General features: G+C 39.7%; 2 protein-coding genes across 8 annotated transcripts; both read left to right on the top strand.

The window, feature by feature from the left end:
- Window positions 1–989: 989 nt before the first annotated feature.
- On the top strand, window positions 990–7,512 carry seta (SET nuclear proto-oncogene a). The gene is made up of 8 exons (XM_029762532.1): window positions 990–1,321; window positions 2,433–2,490; window positions 4,213–4,355; window positions 4,438–4,541; window positions 4,644–4,757; window positions 5,523–5,693; window positions 6,449–6,577; window positions 6,674–7,512. Exons 1-8 carry the CDS (start codon window positions 1,249–1,251, stop codon window positions 6,695–6,697), a joined length of 816 nt encoding a protein of 271 aa, XP_029618392.1. The 5' UTR covers window positions 990–1,248; the 3' UTR covers window positions 6,698–7,512.
- A 1,178-nt stretch (window positions 7,513–8,690) lies between these two features.
- On the top strand, window positions 8,691–13,259 carry LOC115199953 (outer dense fiber protein 2-like). 7 transcript variants are annotated; one of them, XM_029762528.1, is made up of 11 exons: window positions 8,691–8,807; window positions 9,039–9,168; window positions 9,510–9,647; window positions 9,864–10,027; window positions 11,188–11,262; window positions 11,362–11,583; window positions 11,788–11,897; window positions 12,069–12,204; window positions 12,357–12,449; window positions 12,633–12,756; window positions 12,992–13,259. In XM_029762528.1, the coding sequence occupies exons 4-10, from the start codon at window positions 9,920–9,922 to the stop codon at window positions 12,717–12,719; spliced, it is 831 nt and encodes a 276-aa protein (XP_029618388.1). In that variant the 5' UTR covers window positions 8,691–8,807; window positions 9,039–9,168; window positions 9,510–9,647; window positions 9,864–9,919; the 3' UTR covers window positions 12,720–12,756; window positions 12,992–13,259. The 7 variants fall into 7 exon arrangements, 6 of the variants coding, with proteins under 6 accessions (XP_029618388.1, XP_029618389.1, XP_029618386.1 ...); XM_029762529.1 differs by having other exon boundaries at window positions 8,691–9,168; XM_029762526.1 differs by lacking the exons at window positions 8,691–8,807; window positions 9,039–9,168; window positions 9,510–9,647 and adding an exon at window positions 10,179–10,356 and having other exon boundaries at window positions 9,941–10,048.
- The last annotated feature ends 97 nt before the right edge of the window (window positions 13,260–13,356 follow it).

Genomic DNA, 13,356 nt, shown 5'->3' on the forward strand with positions numbered 1-13,356 from the left:
CCTTATCTCACCTCATTTGCTCACTTTGTATATAGACTTATTTTTCTACTATATATTGACTGTATGTTTGTTTTACTCCATGTGTAAATCTGTGTTGTTGTATGTGTCAAGCTGCTTGCTTTATCTTGGCCAGGTCGCAATTGTAAATGAGAACTTGTTCTCAACTTGCCTACCTGGTTAAACAAGGTGAAATTAATAAAATAAATAAAATCTTGGCCAGGTCGCAGTTGTAAATGAGAACTTGTTCCCAACTGGCCTACCTGGTTAAATAAAGGTGAAATAAAAATAAATACAAAACTGAAAATAAAAAATATTTTTTCTGCAATAGCAGTAGCCTACCTTCCCTTTGTAGCAGGGTAGAGTTGAGAAGGAAAATGCTATACAGCAAGTAAATAACTATATATTTGAAAGAGAAGAAACTGTTAGCTGTGATCATGTAAAAATGATTATGTAAATACATACAAAATGTTACAAAGATGTTTATGTTTTTTTCAACAAAATCCCGCCTTTTTTTAGTGAGTGGGTAGATTCGATTATGCTGAACTGCGGGGAAGCGGTTTATGGCCCGAGCCTTGAACGGGAAAAAACGGTGAGGGAGAAGCGGCTTTCTCAAAAAGAACAGTAATCTGCGCCGCTCGGTCATGTTGTCAACAAGGCAGTTTGTTGCATCGTCCAGACACATACATGTATTTTACATTAAATATGTTTGTATTTTCAAACTAGTTTTCATTGGGAAGGTAGATAAAGCCTTATCAAAAGCAATCACTTTTGCATGTGAAAACAGAATCCTATTATTTACGTCACTTTTATTTTGAGCCGACCTCGCCTGGGCTTTGAACTCGATGCCTGGTTCCAAAACGAATGCAATCAATTTTCACCCGGTGTAAAACACGTCTTCCCGGGTCAGATTAATCGAATCCCCTTAGTATATGCCAGCCCCTGTGTGCGATCTCGCCTATCAGAAAGCAACACTAGAATCGAGCAAGTAGACTTGTCCTCGAGAGGCGGAGCCGGGTTGGTTCCATTTGCTGAGGCGCGTTCGTAGTGAAAGGGAGCGCGTGAGTGGGCTTGCCTTGAGCTTCGTGGTGTCTGACTTACTCGATTTTTATTGTGTAGAGGAGGGCTGCACACGTTGTAACGGTACACCGAAATCGTAGGTAGAAATAATCATCTCCTGTTCGGAGAGAACAGAAAAAAACGAATTCAGTGTTCTTTTCCGAAGTCTGTTATTCACAGCCTTCGAAAAACATGTCGGCATCGGCGGCAAAAGTGAGTAAAAAGGAGCTGAACTCAAACTATGACGGCGCGGACGAGACCTCCGGTAAGGAATGGCGGCCTCCAGTTAACCGCCATTTTCACTTTCTTTATTAGTTCTATTGAAATGTACAACTTGAATGCAAATGAGTTAACAGCCAGTAATGTGTTGTCCTTGTGCTTTTCCATATGAATATGCCCGGTTCTGGGTGCAGTCTGTATTGTCTGCCGTGAGTGCGTAGTTCTAGGTTCTACTACGTTAGACCGGTGATGGAGGCCATGTTAGCTAACTACGTTAGCAACATTTGATAGCTAGCTAACGTTACCTAACTAATTGTTTAATCAATGAATGTCCTGTTCAGTATTTTATTTTGCAAGTCTAGTCCTTAGTACGGTAAAAGCAATTGTACAACCATTTTTATAATAGACAGTGCATTTTTGATTGAGAAGTCATGTTTTCTATGTTGAATGAAACCACCGTGGCCTTGTTACTTTGTTGTTGTGCATATCCGCCATGAAGCTAACAGAGAGTGATATTTGAAACATGGCTAACTAGCTTAACTTATAGTTATTGAGCCGTCATTTTCGAGAAGTATGCCATTGGAAGCATTATATGCGTTGATTCAACAATGCAGGGTTAGTTATAAACAAATAACTTGTGTATAGTTTCGATGCAATGCAGCTAACGTTAGTTAGCTAGCTGTAAGTCAGTGTTGGGGAAAGGAGGCACAGAGTGCAGTGTGCGGACTCCCACATTCAAACCACGCGGCCCTCGCTGTAGCCAGCAGGAAGAACCGCCGTTTACAAGCTGCTCTGAAATCGCTAGTTGCAGAGGTGTTGCTAACACTTTCAGTCATGCATGGCAAAAATCATTTGTTGATTAAGATGGATGTTTTCGCCCATTTTGCACCCCTTTATTCAGACTACAAATCGTTACTAGCTCACTCCTGCAACGCGTTTCCATCCATGGACCTGAGTGAAGCTTGGGAGTTCAGGGTCAATTTCAAAACAAGAACATTAGCTCGTAACTTTCTTTGTTGGATATAGCTACATCGTTGACTATTGGCTGGTAAATGTCCAGTAACTTGGTAGTTACTATTTAATGTTGATGTATATCACCAATGCACTGGACCGAGTCACTACAATATTTTCTGACATTATTGCGTTTCTCATTACAGAAAAAGAGCAACAGGAAGCTATTGAACACATTGATGAAGTTCAAAACGAAATTGACAGGTAAGCCACTCAAGTTAGTGTATATGTATCAGTATTAAACAAATTTGTGTTTAACGGTGTAACAATGTGATTGATATGCAGGGTTTTCTGTCATAAAAACCCTTGGGTGGGCAGCCTAAGAGTTTTTTTTTGGGGGGGGGGGGGGGTGCTGATGTCCAAACTGTAATTTTAGTGTATATATTAGAGGTCGCCCGATTATGATTTTTCAACGCAGATACCGATTATTGGAGGACCAAAAAAAGATGATACTGATTTAATCAGCTGAATTGTATATTTTTGTAATAATGACAATTACAACAATACTGAATGAACACTTATTTTAACTTAATATAATACATAAAATCTATTTGGTCTCAAATAAATAATGAAACATGTTCAATTTGGTTTAAATAATGCAAAAACAGTGTTGGAGAAGAAAGTAAAAGTGCAATATGTGCCATGTAAAAAAGCTACTGCTGCCATCCACCGCTCAGTCAGACTGCTATATCAAATCACAGACTTAATTATAATATAATAAACACACAGAAATACAAGCTGTAGGTCATTAATATGGTCAAATCCGGAAACTATCATTTCGAAAATAAACCGTTTTATTATTTCAGTGAAATATGGAACCGTTTTGTATTTTATCGAACGGGTGGCAACCCTAAGTCTAAATATTGCTGTTACATTGCACAACCTTCAATGTTATGTCATAATTTTTGAAAATTAATTACTTTCTTTTTTATGAAGAAATTGTCACACACACCCTGACTTTGCTTGCACTGAAGGTAAGAGAAGTGACATAATTTCCCTAGTTAATATTGCCTGCTAACATGAATTTCTGAACTTAATATGCAGGTTTTAAAAAAATATACTGCTGTGTATTGCTTTTAAGAAAGGCATTGACGTTTATGGTTAGGTACATTTGTGCAAAGATTGTGCTTTTTTCGGCAATGTGCTTTTGTTAAATCATCGCCTGTTTGGCGAAGTTGAAGTAGGCTGTGATTCGATGATACAGGCACCGCTTTGATTATATGCAACGCAGGACAAGCTAGTTAACTATACATGGTTGATTTATATTACTAGGTTAACTAGTGATTGTGTGAAGAATGATTAGTTTTTTTTATAAGATACGTTTAATGCTAGCTAGCAACTTAACTTGGCTCCTTGCGGCCACAAGGTCCTTTTGATGCTGCACTCGCGTAACAGGTGGTCAGCCTGCCACGCAGTCTCCTCTTGGATTGCAATGTAATCGGCCATGATCAGTGTCCAAAAAGGCCCTAATTAATCAGCCATGCCGATTTAAATAAACTCTTTCGGTGTAAACTTAAATGACTGAAAACCAAATATAAAGTTTGTAGAAAAGAGAATGGACCTATAATTCATTTAACACTTGATTTTGTTATGTTTGAGCAAAAACATTAGCCATGGTAAAATGCATAGAATTGCAGGAAATTATCTTTAAAATGACTTCGCTCAGCTACATGACAGAACATGTACAATTCTGTTTACATTAGCTTTAAAACTACACAATTTTCTCTCAGCTCCATGGCAGTGTGTAGAATTTCAGGAAATTCACGTTAAAACGGCAAACATTTCTCGGCTCCATGGAGTAATTTTGTTAATTTCAGGAAATTTACGTAAAATGCTAAAAATGTATACATCACTTTCGGGAAGAAAAACACCACCTAAGCCCTTTTGATCCAGGAAAAACCCTGATATGCAATCTCTTCTCCACAGACTGAATGAGCAGGCGAGTGAGGAGATATTGAAGGTAGAACAAAAATACAACAAACTCCGTCAGCCATTCTTTCAGAAGAGGTCAGAACTGATCGCCAAAATCCCCAACTTCTGGGTCACAACATTCGTCAATCATCCGCAAGGTGAGTTTCTTTAGCAGGCTCTCACAGGATTTTACCACTAGAACCTAGAATGCTCAGACTGTTTTAATGTTTCCCCCTACAGTTTCTGCCCTTCTTGGTGAGGAAGATGAGGAGGCACTTCACTATCTGACCAGGGTGGAGGTTACAGAGTTTGAAGATATCAAGTCAGGCTACAGAATAGATTTTGTAAGTGAAGGTTACCATCATATTGCATTCATAGGATATTGTATTAATGGCAGCAATATGTCATTTATTGGCTTAATTAAATTGATTTATTTTGTCTTCCAGTATTTTGATGAAAACCCATACTTTGAAAACAAAGTCCTTTCCAAAGAGTTCCACCTGAATGAGAGTGGAGACCCATCATCAAAGTCAACAGAAATCAAATGGAAATCAGGAAAGGTATTTCACATCACCTCTTTTCACATGCATGAAAATATTGGATATTCTCTGAAGGTGCAATATGCAGAAATCGCTCTATTTCCTGGTTGATAAATAATTTCAGTTTGACAACAAAGCAATGTGTAGAGAATCATTGTACCATCTAAACCGATGTGAAATATATATTCAGTAATCCAACATTGTATTTTCAGCTGGATTTTTTTTTTTTAACTACAAAGTAAGACGTAAAAACTAAACTTAAGAATGGGAAGCATAGAAATGGCTCACAGAACATATCTACTGCTTTTTAGACTAGCTTTCAATGAGAATGACAGATCAATAACTCACATTTCTATGTGAAATTGGTCTGGTTGCCCAAATAGTTACATATTGCTGCTTTAAAAGCACAGCAATATGCTTGGAACATCAAATCGCAATAATATCGCAGTATTTATTCGCAATAAATTTAGTTTCAAAATACATATCGTATCATGAAGTCCCTGGAAATTCCCAGCCCTAACCTGAATGTTGTACCTCAGTGTTCATAGATCATTTTGGTTTTCATGCCTGGTTGTTGTGGTCAGGCTATTTTGCTAGACAATTAAATATATATATACACAAGCTCAAATTGTATTTGTCACATGCATGTGTTAAGCAGTTATTGCGAGTGTAGTGAAATGCTTGTGCTTCTAGTTCCAACAATGCAGCAATATCTAACAAGTAATATCTAACAATTTCCCAACAAATACCTAAGTTGGTTTGTTTACCCCTGTGACGTCTCTGAAGGACCTGACAAAGCGCTCCAGCCAGACGCAGAATAAAGCCGGCAAGAAGAGGCAGCATGAAGAGCCAGAGAGCTTCTTCACCTGGTTCACTGATCACTCAGATGCTGGGGCAGATGAGCTGGGAGAGGTTATCAAGGATGACATCTGGCCAAACCCCCTGCAGTACTACCTGGTAAGTCTCCAACAGTGGTGTAAAACATACTTTAAAGTACTACTTACTGTTGTTGTGGTATCTGTACATTCCTTTACTATTTATAATTTTGACAACTTTTACTTCACTACATTCTTAAAGAAAATAATGTACTTTTTATTCCATACATTTTCCCTGACACCCAATGCTTAGCAGGACAGAAATGGTCCAATTTACACACTTATCAAGAGAACCTGCCTGGTCAACCCTACTGCCTCTGATCTGGTGGACTCACTAAGCACATGCTTAGTTTGTAAATTATGTGTGAGGGTTGGACTGTGCCCCTGGCTAGCCGTACATTTTAAAAACAACAATCGTGCTGTCTGGTTTGTGTATGTATATATATATATATATAATTTGAAAAGATTCATACTTAAGTATATTTTAGTCATTACATTTACTTTTGATACGTAAGTAGATTTAAAACCAAATACTTTTATGCTTTTACTCAAGTAGTATTTTACTAGGTGACTTTTACTTGAGTCATTTGTTATGAAGATATCTTTACTTTTACTCAAGTATGACAGTTGGATTATTTTTTCAACACTGGTCTCCAAGGCCTAGCACACCCTGTTATCGATATTCTCTTGACTTTGAATAGGACTTGTTACCAGCTCTTTGACTTCTATGTCCATTTTGCAGCTTTATTATTTCTTCTCTGGATGTCACCCAGGAGATTAAGTCTCCTGTGTAGATGAAGAATTTATAGTTAAAACGTTGGCTAATTTGATTGGCAGGTTCCTGACATGGATGATGAGGAGGCAGAAGGTGAAGATGATGATGACGAGGAAGGTCTTGAGGACATTGATGAGGAGGGCGATGAAGATGATGGAGAGGAAGATGAGGATGACGGAGACGATGGGGAGGTATGCCCTATATAATTGCTTAATTTCCTCTTAATTGGCTATATTGAATAGTGAGGTTTGTTTTTATGGTGTTGATTTTTCCTTTATTTTGTTTAGGACGAAGAAGGAGAAGATGACTAAACCGAAAAATGACATCTACCAATACCCTTTCCTGTTATCCACCTTTCCTGTTATCCACCCATATTTGGGAGCAAGATTTTGTATTTTTATTTTGTGCTTCGTTGTCTCATTCTGAAGCCTCACTCCTGTCTGTGCCATGTTAAGTTTCTTTGTCTCATCTAAAAACCAATGGCAAATTCCTGCCTTGAATTGTATGTACCACCCCAATTCCCAAATTCATCTGAAGAAAAATACAAAAATACAAAAAAATAGAATCAGCATGCCATCTTGAGTAGAATTAAATAGCAATTTATATATATCATTTTCTTGCTGTTAAAGGTTGTGATAAATGAACAAAAGCCATGGTGCAGTGACCTAGCGCTAGCAGACCCCTCTATAGTTTTTTATAATTTTGTTCAGTTGGCGAGTAGATCCCTGCAAATAATCTCCCCCCCATGTGGTTAAAAGTTAACAGAAAATACCAGTTTATTCCCATCACTTGTAATGTTTGGGGTCAATGCTGGGGTAGGGTAAAGGGATATCTTGGGGTGCTGGGGAGGGTGGGCATTTTGACACCATTACTATATCTTTTTTTTTATTATTGTTTTACAGACATCTATGAGATGTGAAATTACATTTTTAATAAACAAAACAAAACTTTAAAAAAAATGCTTGTAAATTTGGGCCCCCACTGCTTCATGGAAAACAACCTGTTATCTCATGGAATTTACATCTAATCAACGTTTTATTTTCCGCTGGGGGGGAAATAATCATCTGTTTTAAACTTAAAGGTGTACAAGTTGTTTTGTTACAATAAAACTTAATGTGTACACAAATGTGTGACTCTTCTAACCAACCATTGTAGTAAGTTGTAGCGATTTATCTAGAGCCAGCAAACTACATGGATGTTAAATGTCTGGCGGTTATGGCTAAAGTAGTGTACTTGTGATACTGGACCAGTATATTAGTGTTACTGATAGTTTATTTTATATTTCAGAAGTGTATACAATCACAAGAAATACTACATGCTGTGTTGGCGCCACTTTTTAATATGAAATGCAAAAGTTAATTGTTAGAGCCAGGTATCCGTTTGTAACTTTGAATGCAGGAGTTGTCAACCTCTGAATGTTTGGAGTCATAGGAAGTGTTGATGGTACAATAATTTAGCAATCGGTTAGTTATCAAAGCCCCAAATGTCTGCTCCGATTCCTCAAATTGCTTTTGGTTCGACTTTGGCAGTTCCAAAACAAACAGCGTAAGGTAAATGTGTATGGCATTGGTGCCTTCAATTTAGAAAACCCCCACTTGGTTGCCAGACACGTTTGATGGATGAGACTAGACACACCACAATCAAAATCATATGCCGAAATCCATTTGAACTCCCAACCCACCAAGGTGCGTGTGACCACTGTCCAGTATACCAGGTGAAATGTCTCCGCCGAAAGTCATGTCTGTTAGCACTGCGGGGGTTCGATCCGCTCGACGGGCACTCTTAGTTTCCCTATAACGGTATCATGTGAGAGGGCGCAAGTCGAAAGCGGATAAAGTTGTCATCTTTCTCAAAAGCCAATTCTTGTCCGCTGGACCTGTAGAACAAGTTTATTTATTATTAACCCTTTAACTAGAACAAGTCACCGAATCCCTCGGCAACACAGGCTTCGACGAGCATTATCACACACAAATACAGTGAAACAAGTGTTTGCAGCCGAGGTTCCGACGGTTTTCTCTGCCCGCCAACGTATGCAATGATACTAGTTACTCTTTCATGTGTGCAGTCATGCAGATCAGGAACGAGCGAGTTCGGACGAAACAGTTAAGAAAATAAGTGGTTATTGCTTAGGACGTTTACAACCAATTCATATAATATTCGAAATGTATCCCTCAAATGTGGTTCGTTTGAGCAACCCATGGCCTGGAAAACTACGTCATGTTTACAAGGATGGTCGAATGAGATCGCATGTCGCCGTCTACAGGCAGGAGATATTTTGCGGTAATTTTACTTGTTGCAGAGGATTTCCCGTTGCTAATGGCAACGCGAATTAGAACGTGGGTCCCAACGAATGTTCTCCAATCACCAGACCAATATCTTTAGAGATGACCGGATCCGATCCCGTCGGTAGAGATTTAGCAGGTAAACAAATCACTTTTGCCAAACCAGTTTTTTTATTCATAATCCGGTTATGAATAAAGAACATCTGTTGAGCTTCAGCTTGCTGGACATGCATGGAGTGATCATCAACATGCTCCCGGGTAATGTTCTTATCGTGGTATGATTATCTCAGGTTGTCTTGTGTGACTTTCTAGCAGCTAGTTGGCCGGCCTACTAGTGCAAATTATGCTCTATCGTGTGCTCCAATTCTAGATTAAATTATTGGTTGAAAACGCGTGATTCTTCACCACCATTGACATTGCATGTTCACGTGCTCGAGACCACACCTGTACATGTACACGTGAAGATGTGTCAGAAGAGCTGCACTGAAAAGACCCCACAGGTTAGTAAACGTTTAGTCAATAGAGTTATAAACACTGATTCAACCTTTGAAATGAAGTGGGCCTATAACAGTTAAGCCATGACTGCCAATCAAAGAGGTACACATCAAAGGCGATATTGGGCACCTGTGTGCCATGGTCCCCTGGGCACTGGACCCTGGAAGAACCTCCACTTGGGATGACAGTGGGAGGTCCTGCAAGTAATTGATTTGCTCCTCACAGATACATTTTCACCCAGTGCAATGGACATTTATAAACATACATTATTGCTCACTATTCCCAAAGGTATATCACGCATGATATCATTAGATATACTACCAATATTGATTTTCATGTTTCTCAGGGGCCTTCATACTGTCTGGAGCAGTTGGCTGACCTGTCTCACGAGGATGAACAAGAGCAGAGGATGCATGGCCAGCGTAACAAATATGGAAAAAAGATTGATAGACTCATGATGGATGTTTGATCTCTGAAGAATGAGGTATGCCAGTTGATAATGTATAGTGTGCACAATTCAATGTTTGCCCCTTACCCAACAAACCCTAGAAGAGGCTATCCCACTATCACAACTCACAGAGCAAAGATCTCACTGGCAATCAGCAATATCCAGTGCCTTCTTGTTTGTTGCATAAATGTGTCCTGTAAACAAAGCAGCTGTGGGCGTGTGTGTGTGTTTCTGTCTGCGATTGATGATCAGATTTGGCTGCGGAAGAAGAAGCGTCTGCTGACGCACCAGTCTGAGTATCTGAGTGCATGCCAGCATGTCATCGACGAGCAGGAGGAGGATCTGCTGGATTCCACCAAAGACCTGGACCTTGGAAAATGAGAGAACATCTCCCTCCAACACTCCCAAAGGAAGAGGTGGGAGACTGGCCACAACAGGTGTGGAGTAATATCATGACATGAGCACATTTAGTCATCATGCATACGTTTACAAACATTCACAAGACAATGTAAAAATGTGTGAGGCAGTTTAGGACTAGCTTGGTCTTAATCTTTCCATTTCGTGCAGGGCTGAGTCGGGGACTCTACATGGGGAAAGAGACATGCTACTGAGGAAGCTGGTAGAAACAGAGATTGATGGGGTGGCAGTGGCCACACAGTTGACAGCCCTAAATGAGGCTATGGGTGGCGTGAAAAAGGTGAGCTGCACTCTCCGAGAATTCTTCAGGGAGTGCCATGAACAAGAGGTACTCTCCCCAATACATGGACTTGCTTAGATTGACAAGTACAGTGTCTTTGCAGGAAAATGGGAAATGACAATAAGAATTGTGGTCTTATATTTTGATTGGAAGAACAAAAATGTTTTAATATTGCAGATAGATTGTAGGTTCTATCATTTTAATTGTTTGCATAATTTCCAACCCCTTATTTGAAATGTTTTCCCTTTATACTTTCCCCCCCTTCTCTACCATCCCTACCCTAATTGGAGTAAACTAACTGACAACAATACTTTTACTGCTACTTACAGCTATTTCGGTCACATCTACGGTACATGTAGTTAAATCATTAAATATTCAGAATTTCCTCTCTCTTCAAGTGCTGGATTTTCATGCAGCCAATCCACCATTCATTCAGATCTTAACTCCAACCCACGGATGTCCACAGATTAACCCATCTTTCCCAGTATAATGCCATTTTGCTATTTCCTTTTGCAATACATCCCTCCATTTTACTATGATGTCTTACTGGGGTTCCTGAATCTCCCTATTTGTAAAAATGTATACCGATATTGCCCTAAAAATACATGTTTTACCTAAGAGTATAATGATATTTTCCATTGACTGATCGTGGTTTTTCAGATCCCATAACAATGCAGTTTGCAGGTCAATCTGAACTCTGATATTATGACATAACAACCGTTCCTGGACCTGACTCCAAAAGCGAGCCACCGATAGACAGTACCAGAAAATATGTTCTATTGCTTCTGTTTCCTCGTGGCAGAGTCTGCACAAGGCTGACTGTTCAATGCCCCATATATTGAGCATTCTTAAAACAATTTTTTTTGTATTAATTGATAGACAGAATCATTGAGGACATCAAAGCAGAGGCAAGGCACACTGGAGAGACTGGCGGGCAAAGAAGCAGAAAAAGTGGTGTGTATCCATCACTGAATTTTCCTTTCACTCTGTGTGGTGCATATCCATTGTCATAGATGACATTTCAAATGTTGTTTCTGCTTTTCTGGCATTTAGCATCTTGCTGCAAAACTCAACAACAAAGGAGATACAGCAGGAGGAGATACAGGCCCTGCTGGAGCAGCAGGAGGAGATACAGGCCTGCTGGACCAGCTGGAGGAGCTGAAGCAGCAGAGTGAAGAGGACAAAGAGAGTCTGAAGCAGGCAGACCAGACACAGTGGCAGAGAGCAGAGCACAGCAAGGATTCAAGACAGCTCTCTGCAAAGCTGCTGGAGAAGGTCTGACACTCACAGGTCCTCAGGCTACTCTCACGGGTTGACATGTGGGGTTTGGATGGCAACAAGGTGGTTGGGTGTGATCCTGTGAATTATATTAAATGGGAGGAACACATGTAGATACATTACCAAGCGATCCAAGAGTCACACTATTAACAAGCGGTCCAAGTGTCACACTGCCCTATGTATTTGTGTGCCATCATTCAGGAGGCTAAGGTGGCAGAGGCCCTTTTTTCAGCTGAGAGCTGGTGTACCCACCACTCCAAAGAGGTGACTGCAAAGAGGCAGCTTGAAGTGGAAATCACTGTTCTCAAGAAGTGAGTAATTGTGACTACCATGAGGCATTCAAGACATGTTTCATATGAATGATTCATAGTGGTTTGTCTTTGGCAAATGACCTTGTAAAAAAAAGTTGTCCAAAACCTTGAAAGCAGGCATTTCTTCCTTTCTGATTACTGCATTATGTGCTTTGTTGTCTGTCTGTGCAGCCAGGTGACTGAGATGACTGCACAGATCCACACTGTGGTGGAGAAAGGCCGTGCTGAGACGGGTGGGCTCCTGATCCGGCTGCACCGCTTCACCTCTGACAACTCCGTCAACAAACTAGAGAACCAGAGACTGAAGGTAAACATGTTTCTCTTCACTTTCAGTCATCAAGTGTAATAAACTATAGAATATCATACCTTGATAAGGACTGAAGATGACAAAACATTCTGTAACTTTGAATGTCAGGTTATTTGTGGATCTTCTTTTTGAGACCACCCTGTCTGCTGCAGAGGAGAACACAGACACAGTCCCAGTCTGAAGCGCAGCAGCTGAAGAGTTCAGTCAAGAAGCTAGAGAGCCAGGTGGAAAACTATAAGAGCAAGGTACAGTTGATCAGGCTATCGGAGTGTCGGCTGTACTTCAATCAAGGTGTTATAATCCAGCTATAATGCTGCATGCTATCCAGTCTGTAGCATAGATTTTGAATTGATTTTATTTTAGCGTTTTTTTTTTTAATGTTCTAAGTGTCAACTTGATAATTTTGGTTGGGCTTCTTCAACTTTTAGGTGGATCAGAGCCTACAGCGGGCTTCATTCAAAGAGGTTCAGCCAGGCCAAGGCTCTGGACCTGGAGAGCCAGCTGGGACTCAGTAGGACAGAGCTCAGTCAGTTACGCAGAAGCAAAGAGGATGTGAGTGAGACATTTTAACCCAAAGACCTGGTTTTCTAGAGAGTTATCTATATGTGTTAAACATTATACATCCAATATCTAGTAAAATATTTGTTACAACTTCGCAAACAATTGCAATGGACAGGAATACTATTTATACAAACTATAAAATCTGAACACCATAATAAGGAATGATACAACAACTATGATAACTTTGTCAAACTGAACTGATATGGAATTCTTTCTTTCTTTGCAGATGGAATGAATATTCCGGAATCAGTTGAGGAACCTGAAGGAGAGACTGGAACAATCTGACTCCACAAACTGCAGCCTGCAGAATTATGTTCAGTTTCTCAAAGCTTCATATAGTAATGTGTTTGATGACTCTGTGCTATCAAGCTCTCGACACACACTCACCAATCGGATTGAATATTCTTAAAATTATATTGTATGAGTTCTATTTTTTATATTCAGTTGAAATGTACTGTACTGTTTAACAAAACAATAACAAAAGCTTAAAATGAGAATGGACAGTCTGGTGTGTTTCACAAACAAACTCAGAAAATGAAGGAATAAATCTAGATAGTTATCCAGCTTTTACCCCCAGTATTTAGATGAACG

Source organism: Salmo trutta, chromosome 9 (genome assembly GCF_901001165.1).
Source record: "Salmo trutta chromosome 9, fSalTru1.1, whole genome shotgun sequence".
Classification (NCBI taxonomy): Eukaryota; Metazoa; Chordata; class Actinopteri; order Salmoniformes; family Salmonidae; genus Salmo; species Salmo trutta.